At 51.0% G+C, this 16,355-nt stretch overlaps 1 protein-coding gene and 1 long non-coding RNA gene across 2 annotated transcripts; both read right to left on the reverse strand.

The window, feature by feature from the left end:
* Positions 1-223: 223 nt before the first annotated feature.
* On the reverse strand, positions 224-3,152 carry LOC105997602. The gene is made up of 3 exons (XR_001175652.1): positions 3,055-3,152; positions 1,066-1,119; positions 224-458 (listed from the first exon to the last, which is right to left on the reverse strand). It is a non-coding gene; the product is annotated as an uncharacterized LOC105997602 (long non-coding RNA).
* A 7,785-nt stretch (positions 3,153-10,937) lies between these two features.
* Sncg (synuclein, gamma (breast cancer-specific protein 1)) lies at positions 10,938-15,816 on the reverse strand. Its single transcript, XM_013032073.1, has 5 exons — positions 15,609-15,816; positions 14,798-14,839; positions 14,167-14,294; positions 11,410-11,478; positions 10,938-11,205 (listed from the first exon to the last, which is right to left on the reverse strand). Exons 1-5 carry the CDS (start codon positions 15,727-15,729, stop codon positions 11,185-11,187), a joined length of 381 nt encoding a protein of 126 aa, XP_012887527.1. The 5' UTR covers positions 15,730-15,816; the 3' UTR covers positions 10,938-11,184.
* Positions 15,817-16,355: the final 539 nt, after the last annotated feature.

The raw sequence follows: 16,355 nt of genomic DNA on the forward strand, positions 1-16,355 counted from the left end.
GGACCAAGGACCCCCTCATCCTAGGAGCAAGAGGAACAGCGTTGGTTTCTGGGGGGACGGATACAAGAGTGCGGAATTTGATGGGGAGCTCCTGTCGGGGGAGTTCAGCCCTGGGCCCGAGAGGCCCGGGTGCGATATGGCGAGAATCATCACAGTGGACAAGGAACTGGAAAGAGGAAATTTATGTCCTTTTTCTTTTGGTCCAAGACCAGGACTTGCTTTACCCCCCTGAGCCGCGCCCCCAACCCCCGGAAATATGAACTTTAATTAAGGGCAGATCAAGGAAGTAGCAGGCAACAGGGAGGTCAGGGTCAAGTTCTGTTGAACGCGCCTGGAGGGAAGTGTCCAGTTTTGCCATCACTTCTGGGGACCCAGCTTGCCTTGGTCTGCGGCAGGGGCTGCGGCCGGGGCAGTGGTGGGGCCAGCGGGGACCGGGCCAGCGCGGGAAGCTGCGGTGCCTAGAGGAGGGCAGGGAAGGGAAGGGGAGGGGAGGAGAGAGGCCAGGTAAGGCCAGGACCCTGGGGAGCCATTGTCGTTCAGACTTAGTTGTCCTGTTAAGCGTCTCCTAAGGAAGCCCATTATATATATATATATATATATATAATATGTATATGTATATATGTATATATATTACATATATACATATGTAATATACATACATAACATATAACATACATATATAATATGTGTCTATATATCTATATATAATTTTTATGGTACTGGGGCTTGAGCTCAGGGCCTAAGTGCTTTCCCTTAGCTTTTCTGCTCAAGGGTGGCACTCTGCCACTGAACCCACACTTCTACTAACTGCTTTTTGTTGGACATAAGAATTTCAAGGGTTTTTCTATCTGCCAGGGATGGCTTCCAAACTTGATCTCCAGATCTCAGCCTCCTGAGTAGCTAGGATTACAGGTGTGAGCCACCAGCACCTGGCAACCACCTCTGATCTGTGTGTGTGTGTGTGTGTGTGTGTGTGTGTGTGTGGAGGGGGGGGGAGGAAAGAGAGGGTGCCCGGAGCCAGACTGGAGGCTGCCCCCCTCCCACCCTGGGGCACCACCACCAGACCTTTCTGTCCTCCCTCAGTGGATGGTTCTTGAACTGCAGCGCCCGCTGTTGCCACTGTAACACAAGGATAAGAGTCTTTAGACACCACTGACTAAGGAGCTCCTCCGTTGCTCTTTCCCCTAGTTCTTCAGGGAGAGCTGAGTTTGAGATGAAGTCTTCCAGCCAGCCAGTGAGGAAGTGAGAGGCATCAGCCCTTTTCCATGTCTTTGGATGGTGTGTGTGTGTGTGTGTGTGTGTGTGTGTGTGTGTGTGTACTAGACCTTGAGCTCAGGGCCTGGGTACTGTCCCTTTAGCTTTTTCACTCTAGGCTAAACTCTACCACTTGAGCCACAGCTCTACTTCTGCCTCTTTGCTGGTTAACTGGAGATGAGTCTCACAGACTTTCCTGCCTGTGCTGGCTTTGAACCCTCAGATTCTCAGATCTCAGCCACCTGAGTAGCTGGGATTACAGGCATGAGCCACAGGCACATCTGGCTTCTTTAGGTGTTCTTACTAACTTGTAAGCCCCTTCTGTCCTGTTTTCCTCCCCATCCCCAAGGATCAGAAGAGAGCTCCCATCGGCTGTGGCTGCTGCTGGACATAAAGGGGGCTCAGTTCCTACCTTGAGTGCACTTGGCCTTTATCTTTTACTTTTATCATGGCCTCTTACTACGTCCCATCCCCCACTCAGTGGCTCCCTTCTAAAAGGTCATACAGGCCCAAATGGCAGTTGTTGTCACTCACCAGCTAACTTAAGGTATGAAGAGAAGAAATGTAGAAGGGAAAGAAACTTCCAGGATCTAGCCATCTCCTCTAGACCAGAGTTTTTCCACTGTGGTGAGTGGAGTTTCCAGGGGCTCACATAGATCAACATGTTCAGCAAGCTAGCAAGTATCTGACTTGACCCCGGGCTGCTGGGTATGTAGCTCAGTGGCAGATACCTTGCTTAGCATGCACAAGGCCCTAGGTTTGCTCCCTAGTGCCCCCATCCTTACCAGAAACAAAAAAAACAAGTCAGAGGCAAGGTGCTGCCCATGCTTATAATCTTAGCTATTCAAGAGGCTGAGATCAGAAGATCATGGTTCCAAACTAGCCTAGGCCACAGAGTCTGAGACTCTTATCTCCAATGGACCAGCAAAAAGCTGGAGGTAGAGCTGTGGCTTGAGTGTAAACTAAGGGACAGTGCCCCCAGGCCCTGAGTTCAAGCCTCAATATTGATTATGCACCCCCATAAGAAGCCACAGAGTAGGAGTCTTTGCACTCAACTTCCAGATGGGAAAAGTGAGACCCAGAAGAAAGACAGAGCATTCTTGGGGAGATTTTAATCTATTGCCTGTTGCTGGGGTGCTGGGGAAAGAGGGAGTTGGCTTGGATAGTATCTCCTTCTGCTCCTCCTCTTCTTTCTTCTCCTCTTCCTCCTTCTTTCTTCTTCTTCTTTTTTTTTTGTGATAGTCCTGGGGCTTGAACTCAGGGCTTGGTCACTGTCCCTGAGCTTCTTTTGCTCAAGGCTAGCACTCTACCAATTGTGCCATAACACCACTTCCAGCCTTTTCTGTTTATGTGATACTGAGGAATCAAACCCAGGGCTTCATGCATGCTAGGCAAGCACTCTACCACTAAGCCACCTTCCCAGCCCCTGTTGAGGTCTTCAAAGTAAAGAAAGGATTTTTTTTTAGAGGGGGTAAAAACAACACCCCTCCCAAATTTTACCCTATCTTCTTCCAGGAGACCCCAGCAAATATAGGTCCATGAAGAGGTAGCCACAGCCAGCTTTCCATGTCTGCCTGGGCTTTTGCCTGGCCTGAGGGCTAGAGTGGACACCAGCAATACCCAAAGCTTAGCTTGGGTCTCCCTCAGCCATCACCCCTGGCCTGGTCCAGGTGGGTGTTCTGTGGCTCCTCATCTCAAGAAGATGAGGCCCAAGGACTTCCAGAATGCTCAGACCCTCACAACTGCCACGATGCCCAGGTGAGTGCACCTACTGGTGCCAAGGGACAGCTCTGGACTCACCTGCTTCTGGGACAGTGCCTTCCACCTGGGGCTTCAGGTCCTTGCTACCCTTGCTGGCCATAGCTTCAACGAGTGCTCAGGGCTGCAAGACACTGTTGGATCCTGCTGACTCTGTCCACCTGGGTTTTTTAAGGCATTCCCAAAAGCCAAGGCAGGCCCACCCTACAGGAGGGCGGTTCCAGTTGACTGCCTCAAAGGTGTGGCGTGTGTGTGTGTGTGTGTGTGTGTGTGTGTGTGTGTGTGTGTTTTGCTGGCCCCTAGAGGGCTCATACTGAGAAAGTGAGACCTTCAGCAGGAGGGAGAGAGAGGGATGAGGTGTGCAGAGGTCTGGGATTAGGGTCCTGAAAGAGACTAGGGACAGAGATATCTTCCCTCACCTAGCCAACCCAACCAGTATCTTCCTCCTCTACTTTGAGGATCCCCTGGTGATCTGAGGTCAATGCTAAGTTGGGAGCTCAGAGCTGAAATTGTTATAAATACTAGCAGTTAATATTCAGTATACAGCCTGGTGCCAATGGTTCACTACTGTAATTCTAGCTCCTCAGGAGGCTGAGGTCTGAGGATCAAGGTTTAAAGCCAGGTGAGGGCAGGCCTGTGAGACTGTTATCCAATTAACTACCAAAAAAGTGAACATTTGGCTCAAGTGGTAGAGTGCTAGCATTGAACACAAAAGCTCAGAGACATCTTAGGCCCTGAGTTCAAGCCCCAAGACCAGCGCGCGCGCACACACACACACACGACACGTATCATGTATGTGTGTGTGAGAGAGGGGGTGGAAGGAAGAGAGGGTGGGAGGGAGGGAGGGAAAAAGGGGGGAGGGAGGGAGGGAGGGAGAATGGAACCAGATAACTTGAAGGGATGGCTAGAGTTGGGAGAGCTGGGGGAGAACAATGGAAGAGGTGATATTGATCAGATGCACTGTACTCATAAATTGACATGTTGAATTAAAACCCCTTTGTAAAGCTATTTAAAGATAATAACACACACATATACCTGTACACACTTGTGTGTGTGTGTGTGTGTGTGTGTGCCAGTCCTTGGGCTTACACCCAGAACCTGGGTGCTGTCCCTGAGCTGTTTTTGCTCAAGACAAGTACTCTGCCTCTTGTGCCACAACTCTACTGTGGCTTTTTTGATAGTTAATTGGAGATAAAGAGTGTCACCACCTTTCTTTGCCAGGCTGGTGTGGAACCTTGATCCTCAGCTCTCAGCCTCCAGAGTAGCTAGGACTATAGGTGTGAGCCCCCAGCGCCCAGCTTTGCAGTTGTTTCTTATTGATCACTTATCATATGCTAGGTGCTTCGCTGATGCTTTATAGTCTCTGATATAATGTTTACAATCACCTAGTGAATGAGTGTTATTATTTAGCATCCATTTGTAGGAGGAAACAGAGGCAGGTGAGTTAGGATTAAATTGGCCACTGAGTGGCACTCATTAGACACTATGTTGCAAATGAACTATATACAATTTATCAGTGGGGATGGGAGGAAAAAAACTGGGAGAGAAACTGACAGAAGGGGTGACACTGTCCCAGAAGAAATGTACTCTTTATTTGACTTATAATTTGACTTATGTAATTGTCATCCTTCTGCACATCACCTTCATAATAACAATAAAAATAAATATATAAATAAGTAAAATAAAATAAATTGGCCACTGTGGGCCGTGAACCAGAGGGCCCTGGCAACTACAGAACCTTTTGTCCCCCTGTGTCCAGTTGGCCCTGCAGACTGGCTATCTGCGCCATGGCCACTGGGACCTGGGTAGGAGGAAGGGAGTACTAGGTAAAGACCCTAAAGAAGATGAGAACCTGGTAGAAATGAGGAAGCTGTCCCCTGAACGAGGCAGGGGACAATGACTGCACATGTCACCAAAGCCCAGCTAGTTGGACAGGAGGGACAGTTCAGAGAGGGCAGGCATGCTCAGGGGATGCTAACTTTTCTTTCCCCCAAAGGAGTAATTCTGGGGCTTGAGACAATCAAGAGGCACTAGAAGGGAAGTTAGGGGCTTGGTGGGGGAGCTAGGGATTCTAGCATAGCAGCACCTCCTGCTCCCGCTCAAGGTGACCTTACACAGGTCCCTTGCTATTAGCCTTACCACATACCCCTCTCTGTCTCCAGGCCCAGCATTGCTCATTGGTGTCTGTCCATCCTGTCTATCTATCTATCTATCTATCTGTCTGTCTGTCTGTCTGTCTATCATCTATCTATCTTTGGACTGATACTGGGCTTTGAATTCTGGGCCTCAAGCCATGGCTCAAGCTTTTTTTGCTAGTTCATATGTATGTATGTATATATATGTGTATATATATATATATATATAGAGAGAGAGAGAGAGAGAGAGAGAGAGAGAGAGAGAGAGAGTGCCTTAGCTACTTAGGAGGCTGACATCTGAAGCCAGCCCATGCAGAAAAGTCCAAGAGACTTATTTCCAATTAACCACAGAAAGGAAAGAAGGAGGGAAGGAAGGAAGGCAGGAAGAAAGAAAGAAAGGAAGGAAAGAAGGAAGGAAGGAATGTAGGAAGGAAGAAAGTGGAGCTGTGGCTCAAGTGGTAGAGTGCAAAGCTTTGGGACATTGCTAAGACCCAGAGTTCAAGCTCTAGAAGCAGCAAAAAAATAAAAATAAAAATTCCCAGGTGTGTTTGCTTAAGCTAGCTTCAAACTACCATCCTCAAATCTTGGCCTCCTGAGTAGCTAGGCACCTGGCTTTGCAATTTTTTTCCATTCATTCTCTGCCCCTCTCAGAGTCTCTCTTATTCTAGAGTTTCAGGGAGTCTCTGCCCAGGCCCTGTCTGCTGGCCTGTGTCCCCTGGTTTGTTAGTAGAGAGTCAGCCCTTAGCTTGGACTTTCTAGAAACCCAGGTACGTGCTGGGCAACCCTGGGTAAGAGGAAGGAGCAGGTGGTGAGGTTAGGTGAGGGACAGAATGGAGTGCAGGCACAGACATACAAAACTCCCTCCTAGGGGCTGGGAAGGTGGCTCAGTGGTAGAGCGCTTGCCTTGCATGCCTGAGGCCCTGGGTTCGATTCCCCAGCACCACATAAGCAAAAAGCAAAAAGCTGGAAGTGGCACTGTGGCTCAAGTGGTAGAGCGCTAGCCTTGAGTTGAAGAGCTGAGGGACAGCGCCCAGACCCAGAGTTCAGGCCCCACAACCGGACCCAAAAACAAACAAACAAACAAACAAAACCTCCCTCCTGGTACCAGCAGCAGCAGCACTGCAGGGAGGCTTGGCTGCTGTCTGCCTACTACAGGAATTCCCGGAGCCCAGCCCAACCCTGTCTCAGCCCTGCCAATCCTCCCAAAATCCCATTAGTTAGCATCATGCCCATCCAGGAAAGCCTCTGCCACTGCTTCAGTTCATGTCACAGCTGTTGGTACTAGTTGCTACTGGGGCCCATGATCAGTAAGCAAGACCAGAAGGCAGGAACCTCTGCATGGAGGAGCAGCCAGCCCTGAGAGATAATGGTAGGGACAGCTCAGGATGGCCAGACAGCAGCAGACACTGGAGTTAAACTACTATCTTGAATTCTGATACCCCCAGGACATTCAAGTTTATTTCTCTGAGCCTTGGTTTCCCCAACTTTTTTTTTCTTTTTGCTTATGTGGTGCTGAGGAATCGAACCCAGGGCCTCAGGCATGCAAGGCAAGCGCTCTACCACTGAGCCACCTTCCCAGCCCTGGTGTCCCCAACTTTAAGGAAAAGACACTAACAGGGGTTTGAACTCAAAGGACTTACAATTTTGCTTGACCTTTTTACTCAAGGCTGATGCTCCACCACTTGAGCCACACCACTTCTGGCATTTTGCTAGTTAATTGGAGATAAAAGACAAGGACTTATCTGCTTGAGCTGGCTTTGAACCACAGTCCTCAGATCTCAGCCTTCTGTGTGGCTAGGATTACAGGTGTGAGCCACCAGCACCTGGCTTCCAGGGTATTTTTTGTAAGGATTAAGTGGACTGCAGGTAACTGTCAATGAAGACCCATCTATTTACTGGCCTGTCAAGTTGTTGGGGTAGCACAAAGATTTACTGGAACTGCCTGCAAGACCCTGGCAAGAATCGTCTTCACTAGGCAGAGGTTTCAAGCTCCTTCTGGCCTAAAGCCAGAAGGTTGGGGAGGAGAAAGAGGGCTTAGGGTAGGAAAGGATGGCTGGCTGGAGACTTTTGGGCGCCTCTCCGGTGATCTGGAACTGATGTGAACCCTGGTAGTGGTTCACAGGCAATCACAAGGCCATGAAGAACCTATAAATCTTAAACATTCTTATCTTGGTGACTTCCAGCCTAGAGGGATAGGAGAGAGATCAGGTGAGTTTCAGACAAATCTGTTTTTATGACCAGTCCTAGACAAACATGCCTACCAACAGAGTTAAAGGTTGACCCAGAGGTTAGGGCGCCAAAGGAGAGAGATAGGAGATGGCAGTAGAGATGCCAGGCTTTGTCAGTCTGTGTTAGTCATCCATTGGATATTTTCACAGACTCAAGTGAACTTGCAGCAAACACAGCCTTATGGCCATTCTGAAAAAGAATCAGCAGAAGTGCTGTTGATGGAAAAATTAGTGGGGACTAATGATAAGTTCTTTAGTGATGTGACCTCTAAAATCAGTGTTTTGATTAGTTAATATTTTTTGTAGGGGAATGCCAGATCTGGGATTTGAACTCAGGGCCTTATGCTCTTGCTTAGTGCTTTTTGCTCAAGACTTGCTTTCTATCACTTGAGCAACATGTCCATATCTGGCTTTTAACTGGTTAATTGGATATAAGAGTCTCACACAAAGTTTTCTACCCAGGCTGGTTTTGAACAGTGGTCTTCAGATCTTAACCTCCTGAGTAGCTAAGATTACATGTGTGAGTGTTGGTATCCAGCTTAGCTAATTATTGTTTTGTTTGGTGATATTAGGATTTGAACTCTAGTTACTAACTTGCTAGGAAAGCATTCTATCACTGGAGCCACATTCTCTGTGTTTTATTTTATTTTTTAGTTTTTGGTTGTTCGTCGGGGCTGAACTCTGGGCCTGGGTGCTGTCCTTCAGCTTTTCAACTCAAGATTAGTGCGCTACCATTTGAGCAACAGTGCCACTTCTGGCTTTTTTCTGCTTATGTGGTGCTGAGGAATAGAACCCAGGGCCTCATGCATGCGAGGCAAGCACTCTACCACTGAGCCACCATCCTAGCCCATTTTATTTTGTTTTATTTTTCTCCTGTGTTTTATTTCATTTTTTAGTACTTATCCTAGAACTTGAATTCAGTGCTTATGCATTCTCTCTAAGCTTGTGCTTAAGGCTAGCGCTCTACCACTTAAGCCACAGCTCCACTTCCCGCTTTTTGTAGGTTCACTGAAGAGTCTCACAGACTTTCCTATCTGGGCTGGCTTTGAACTTCCATCCTCAGGGCTCAGTCTCCTGAATAGCTAGGACTAACTATAGCTACCAGCACCCAGCTTTTATTGTTTTATTTTATTTTAAGTTCTCACTATATAGCCTAGCTTGGCCTTGACCTCAAGATCCTCTTGCCTGGATTATCCTGTGTGCCTGCATTATAGGCATGCAGCACCTTAATATTAGTGATTTCTTTTGCCAGTTTGGTTTTGAATCTTGATCCTCAGATCTCAGCCTCCTAAGAAGGTAGGATTACAGGTGTGCGCCATAAATACCAAGCTCAGCATAGGTCTTGAGTGTGTACTTAATAGTAGAGGGAGGTGCACCAAGGACCCTTACAGCCTCTTTTAGTGGAGGCAGAGAACTCTAGGAGCCTGCTAAATATCCACAGGGGCCAGGACCAGGAGCCCTCTCTCTGAGCTCTTAGCCACCAAGCTGACCTTCTTCTCTTTGCTTTTTCTCAGCAGTGGCTTACTTCTGGGCATGCACAGCCTGCTGATGTGTTGGTGTTGGGGACAGGAGAGCCCTGACTGCCCTGAGTGTCCTCTGGTGCCTTCATTCCTTCCCAGGGGACCAGCAGTCCCTGGCATCTTCCTGTCTTCCCAACAGTAGATACCCATGGGCAAGCTACTAGGGCACACCCAGCTCCGCTGTACCTGACTGGACTCCCAGCCTCTGGTCTGCCCTTGACCTCTGCTTTTCACTGCAGTGGGGGCAGGGCAGTCTCTGGAGTCATATGTGGATTCAGGCATTGGTGCTGGCACTTAGGACTGGCAGCCTGCAGCAAGTCCCTTCAAAGCTCTGTCCCCAAACTGGACATCAAAGGTGAGGGTGGGGGTGTCCAGGGAACAATATTCCAAGAGCAAAATGGAGAGTCCTCGTGCTGGACACTGGCCTGGCTAGTGTCAGGGGTATTTTGAAATTTTGGGGGTGGGCATGGCATGGATTCAACTGAGTGAAAAGTTTGTGCTCAGTTCTCTCTCTCTCTCTCTCTCTCTCCCTCTCTCTCTCTCTCTCTCTCTCTCTCTCTCTCTGTCTATGTACCTGTATTGAGGCTTTAGATTTTTCACTCAAGGATGGCATTCTATCACTTGAGCCACAGCTTTGCTTCTGCCTTTGTGGTGGTTAATTGGAAATAAGAGTCAAGGATTTTTTTTCTGCCCTGGCTGGCTTCGAACTTCTATCCTCAGATATCAGCCTCCTGAATAGCTAGGATTACAAATGTGGCCATTGGTGCCCACTCTGCTCAGTTCTGATGTTTCTTAGTTCTGTGCCCTTGGGCGAGTTATTTATTTTTTTTGTAATTTTTAGCATACATTACCTGCGAACAGGGAGCGTGTCTTCTTATGACATTTCCACGTATTTATACAATGTATCAGATCACTCTTACCCCTGAATCATATTGGGGCTTGAACTCAGGGCCTAGACACTGTCCCTTAGCTTTTTCACTCAAGGCTGGTGCTCTCCCACTTGAGCCAAACCTCCTGGCTTTTGCTGGTTAATTGGAGCGAAGAATCTCATAGACTTTACTACCTGGGCTGGCTTTGAACCAAGATACTCACATCTCAGCCTCTTGAGTATCTAGGATTACAGGTGTGTGCCACCAGCACTTAATCTTGTCATGTTCTACAACCCCAACAGGTTTCCAGGAGCAGGAATGAAAGCCCCGCCTCTGAGAGGTGGAAGGAGCTTGGGGTCACCTCATCTCTGCTGGGGTGAATATTTCCCTGTCCTGCTGTGGGTTTAGGCTTTGCCATCTTTGCAAGTTACTTCCTGCTCTAGGGAGGATATCCCTGATCTCCAAAGATGTCACCAGAGCTGAAGATGTGCATAGTATCCTTACCCTGCCCACCTCAGGCTCCTCAGAGGACAGTGCGGACCCCCTCAATGTCCACTCCAGTGGGGTCCATTCCAAACAGTAGCTGAGCGCAAACGGGGGACAAGCCAGGTGCTAATGGCTCCCACCTATAATTGCGCAGGAAGCTGAGAGCTGAGAATCATGGTTTGTAGCCAGCCCAGGCAGGAATGTCCATGAGACTCTTTTCTCCAATTAACCACCAGAAAAGTGGAAGTGGAGCTTTGGATCAAAGTGGTAGAGCACTAGCTTTGAGCAGAAAAGCCCATGGACAGAGCCTAGGCCCTGAGTTCAAGCCTCTTGGCCAACAAAAAAAAAAAAAAATGCCAGAAGTGGAACTGTGGCTCAAGTGGTAGAGCACTAGCCCTGAGTGAAAAAAGTATAGAAACAACAGTCAAGCTCTGAGTTTAAGCCCCAGTATACACACACACACACACACACACACACACACACACACACACACACACAATGTGGGGACATACAGGCCTGTGCTGCTACTAAGGGCATTCATTGTGGGTTGGCTATATGTGTTGGGGAGGGTCTGGAGCACCAGTGTATTCCCATAGGGTACCTGGTCCCCAGCACAGGCTGAGCCAGTTCCTTCCTGTCTCTGGGGGCTTCATGAGCAGTGGCAGAGCAGACAGGAAACATGGCTGGAGGTTGGAGCTCGTTTTATTTGAAATCATGTTTAAAAAGGGAATGGAAGTTCACAGCAGCATCTGGTCTTACGGGGTCAGAAGGACAGGAGCGGGTGGGGCCCGCAGGAGGTGGAGGCTCAGGGACAGCGCAGGAGCATGGGCAGCCTGCTGGGCATTCCACACTGGGCACGTATGCTGTGTGGGGGTGGGCTCTAAGGCAGAGGGGTGTGTCTGGGGGGGTATCTCCACAGCCGGCTGGCAGCCTTCTAGTCGCCTCCACTCTTAACCTGGAAGAAAGAATGACCCTCACAGCCCCCTCCAGGCCCTCAACCCTCAGTGGCTGCCCTGGAAGATCTCATCCTCAGGCCCAGGGCTGGCTCTACTGCTAAGTCCCTCTGAGGCTCTCCTAACCAGCTCCAGGGCTCTGAGAGGGACACAAGATCCCCATCCAGGAGCCTCCTGGTGAGCCCTGGGGATGCCCAGCTCCTTACCTCCTCAGCCACCTCTTCTTCTTTGGCTGCCTGGTCCTCCTGTGGCGGGGTAGGTTGCTCCAAGTCCTCCTGCAAGGGGCAAAGGCACATGAGGCTGAGAGGACTCAGAGCTGCCTGGCTAGTGGACCAGGGCCTTGTCTGCACTGGCCTCACAGATGGGCAGAGGCCCTGCTCTACTTGGAGAAGCTACAGGTGTGGGAGGTGTGGAGATCCATAGCTGGAGTAATCTCACAGTGCCGAGCCTTTTGGGGGTAACAGGTACCCCCCACACACACATAAACACACTGATCTCAAGCAATGAGCACTGTCTATTTGGGTCTCTTGATATGGGAGCCTGGGGTGTGTGTGGTGACAGTGGTGTGGCAGAGGAGGTGGGCAGAGGCCCCTGAATCACCAGCCCCCAGTGTAATCCTAGGTGCAGGGCTGTGTCATCACTTTTCACCAGACCTTGAGGCTGGAGAGAAGAGGCATTAAACTCAGTGACTCAGGCTTTATAGTAGAAATACTTGCTGGCATCAGGTCCAGCTTGCTCCAGGATCCTCTGTGGTTTTTTTTCTTTTGGAGGAGAGGGGTTGGTCATAGGGCTTGAACTCAGGGCCTGGGTGCTGTCCCTGAGTTTCTTTGTTGAAGACTAGCACTCTATCACTTTGAGCCACAGAACTACTTCTAGTCTTTAAGTGGTTAGAGATAAGTCCCATGGGGGCTTTTCTGCTCCAGCTTCGAACCTTGATCCTCAGATCTCAGCTTCCTGAGTAGTTAGGATTACAGGCGTGAGCCACCAGCACCCAGCTTACAGGGCCCTTAACCTTTGGTGGAATTATGTATAAAAGGGTGGGCCAGGTTCTCTAGGTGAAGGACAAGTGAGCCATCTTGTTAGTCCTGCTGCACCTCAAGGTTAGCATAGGAATCCTATGGTGTAAATGGCCAGGTAGCTAGAGTACCGACTCTCCCTCCCTTCCCCTACCCTTCCCTCCTAAAACCCCGCCCTCCTCCCCATTGTCATGATTACAACACACGAAAGACAACTGGTCGACCGCCATACCACCAGGGCATGTACCCCCTCCTCTCCCCCCCCCCCGGCTTGGCGGGAGGGAAGAAGGTCTGGGGATTGCTTTTGAGAGATCCTTAGAAAAGTCTCTTTGGGGGCTGGGCTTTTGCCAGCCTTACTCTAGGATCATCAAGCAAAGGGGTACTTGACATCAGCCCTAGTCCTCTTTTAGTGGGAGGTGGGGAGGAGTCTTCCTGGGGAGCTAGTGGGTTCTGCCAGGGTGATGAAGGTGGAGGTGGTAGTGAAGGTGGTGATTTGCTGAGTGCTCATTATAGGTCAGGCAGAACTGCTTCCTAGGGCCCACTTGTTTGTCATCTCCCACAACCCAATTAAAAAAAAAAAAAAGAAACGGAAGCCAGTCGCTGGTAGCTCACAACTGTAATACTAGCTACTGAGGAGGCTGAGAATTGTAGCTCAAAGCCAGCCCAGACAAGAAAAACTGTGAGACTCTTATCTCCAATTAACCAGCAGAAAACCAAAGTGGAGCTGTGGCTCGAAATGGTAGAGCACTAGCCTTAAGTACAAAAGCTGTGGAACAGTACCCAGGTCCTGAGTTCAAGCTCCATGATCAACATAAAGAAAAAAAATATATAAGAAATAGAGATCCACAGACATTAGATAGCTTCTCAAAAGTCACATACTAGGAAGGGGCTGGGCTAGGAATGAGTAGAGGGGGAGCAGCTGCTCGCTCCAATGACAAGAACACTCTGTGCTGGTCTTAGAATCAGACATCCAGTGACTACCCTCCAGGTGTCCCCGACCCTTGTTCCCACCCTCTCTGAGAGCGGGACCTCACAGTGCTGGTTATGCTGGACCTTCAGATACCATCTGTGACAGATATAGGGGCTGGAAATAGCTCTCACCCCACTTCCAGGCTCAAGTCCCCACTCTCTGATACCACCTAACATCACTGTCTCCAAGCACAGCAAGGACCTTGAACAGCAGAGACCTCCACAGCCACATGGATTAGCCAAGGCCAGGGGACACATGGGCAAATCTCTGGGCCTTCCTTTCCACATCCAGGCCGGTTTCAAACCACAATCCTTAGAACTCAGCCTCCTAAGTAGCTAGGATCACAGGTGTGAGCCATCAGTGTCTAGGTCCAATAAATGCTCTTATTGACAGCCATACACATGCATGCACAATTCACACACACACACACACACACACACACACACTGCAGATACGCATGCATACGGGCACACGTATATGCTCACACACACGTGCTCACACAAAGACCGCAGTGGAGGGTGGGGCTGAAGCCCTTGATATTTTTCCACCACCAGGGGGCACTACATCCCTGCTGCTCCGGGAGAAGGCAGCAGCCAGGCTGGATCAGGGATGGCAGTAATGACTAGGCAGCTCTGGCCTGGTGTTCACTGCCGGGGGTCCACCATTCACTTATAAAACATGGGGGCATCTTCTATACTGAGAGCCATGGAGCAGACTTTGTTTGAGTCTCAGTTTCTTTGTCTATAAAATGACCCTGAACTCCCACTCCAAGGATAACCCCTCTGCACACGTATACGTGTGCATGTACACACACACACACACACACACACACACTCATTCACTCATACACACCCCCTCTACTGGGTGTTGATTGTAAAGCAAACCCAGGGCTTGAATCGCTGTGCCCACATGTGTGGGGGCCGCCTCCTGCCAGCTGGGCTCCAAGGCCCAGGGGAGACATGAGCCCCTCACCTCACCTTGCGCACCACCCCAGTGGTGACCACGATGTTCTCTGCTTCCTCCACGGTCTTGGTGGCCACTGTGTTGACACTGGTGACCACGGCCTCGCTGACCACATTGGCCTGCTCCTTGGTCTTCTCAGCCACTGTGGGAGAACTCTGGTTGGTCCCCGTGCCCAGCTGGCAGGAGTTGGGCAGAGTTCTTTTCTACCCCACAGCTATGGCTCCTCTGTGCTGGGCCCTCGCTCATGAACCCCACCTGAGGGCGCCCTAGGACAGGGCCTGGCTCTGCCCATGGAGGGGATCAGGTATGGGGACACTCTGGGTTCTCTGGAAGCTGTGGCCCCAATCCCCACCCCCACCCCAGTCTACTCCCCACTGCCCTTAGTGGGAATGTAGGCATGGATGTCTCCAGGAGAGGGGTTCTGACTCTCCTTACGACCCTCCCCTGCCTGCTTCCTGACTCTAGGGGAGCTCTGCCATTGATTGAGGGGACCCAGAGCCACGCCCTTGTCTTGCTTTGGGGGCTGCAGTGGTCAGGGGCTATGTAGGAAGTAAAGGCATGCACTGTAAAGAGGATTCTAGACTTGGAGGGGTCTCAGGACCAGGACTCCGCTGGTTTGCGGGGGAGAGGGGGCATGCTGCTTACCTGAGGTCACACTCTGCACCACGTTCTCCTTGGTCTTGGCTCCTGAGGAGGAAATGGAAGTGTCAGGGCACATCTATCCCTGAGCAGCTGGACCAGCTGGGGGGACGGATAGCACGGGGGACGACAACCCCTTCAAAGAGCCACTTCCTGTTGGTTTGGGAGGACGGGGACGGATAAGAACGAGACAGGACAGGATGAAGAGACAAAGGAGCCCAAGGCTTGGGGGTGGGGGAAGGGACCCTGGTGGACCACAGATACAGACCCTGCCTGGGCATGGCCCGAGCCTGGGGCTCGGCAGTAGAGCAGTGCAGAGCTGAGCCATGGATTTGTCCTCCCCTCCTTTTCCATCCCCCTTTGGGTAGAACCCGGACAGGGGACTTTGGTGAGGGTAGTAACCTGTGGCCTGGCCTGGCTACAGCAGCTCCTATGGAAGAGGGTGTGGTCTACCCGAATACCGGGCTCCTCACAGTTGCAGGGTCTGGAGGCTCAGGGGACCCCTGCAGGCTCGTGAGTGCCTTTGTGCATGAGCAGCCAGGTGGTCAGCTGTGTCTGAGACCCGAGTGGCTCTCAGGGACACTCTGATCTGGAGTCCCTGAGGAAGCCAGAGGCAAGCAGCCACTGGTATGTGCCAGATGCTCTGGTTATTCCAGGATCTGGGGACCTGGACTTCAACAGCTAGGGTCTCACCTCTGTCTACATCGCTGCCTGGGGCTGAGGAGGGAAGTCAGGGCCAGGGAGCTGACATTCTGCTCACCCTCTTTGGCCGCCTGGTCTTCCTGCCCTCCCCCCTGCCCCGCCCTGCCACACTCACCCACATACATGACTCCCTCCTTGGTCTTCTCAGCCGCCTCTGTCACCCCCTGCTTGGTCTTTTCCACAGCACCCACTACGCCCTCCTTGGCAATGGAGAACCCCTTCTTAAAGACGTCCATGGTGGGAGTGAAGATGGGGCTAGAGGCTCCCCGGAGCTTCAGGCTGGACCGGGCGGAGTACTGCTGCAGCCTCTCGCCCTGCCGCTCTCTCTTATTGACGTGGATGAAATATTGATGCTGTGGTGGCTGCTGGGAGCCCAGCCAGCGCTGGGCAGGGTGGGGGCAGGGAGGGCAAGAGGGAGTCTTTCCCTCCAGTGGGACAGCAGAGAGCAGAGCCCAGGGCCCCCAGCTGGCTCGGACCTGACCTGCTGACCTCGTTCTCCCCATGGGGATAGGAGAGATTGAACACATGGCAATCCATCACTGCCCTGCTCATTCCTAGCCTGACTTCCATATGTCAGGCCTAGGGTGGTGTGTCTGGGCAGAGAGGGTAGGCATCTTGGCCAGTGCCCTCGGTGTCTCAGGTAGGGTAGGGCTCAGAATCATGCCAGTCAGTCCAGTGAGAGAATGACCAACCTCTCAGGCAAACCTGACTCCCCCACCCCCCACCCCAGCATCCTGGTACCTAGTTGGAGAAGTTGGGGGGGGGGAAGAGTACACAAAGAGCTGGGTTTGGCTGCTTTGCTGTGTGACCCAAGGTGGTTCTTTCCTTCTCTGAGCCTCCACCCACCTGCTGGTTCCCACCA

The sequence above is a fragment of the Dipodomys ordii genome, unplaced genomic scaffold (assembly GCF_000151885.1).
Source record: "Dipodomys ordii isolate 6190 unplaced genomic scaffold, Dord_2.0 Scaffold148, whole genome shotgun sequence".
NCBI lineage: Eukaryota > Metazoa > Chordata > Mammalia > Rodentia > Heteromyidae > Dipodomys > Dipodomys ordii.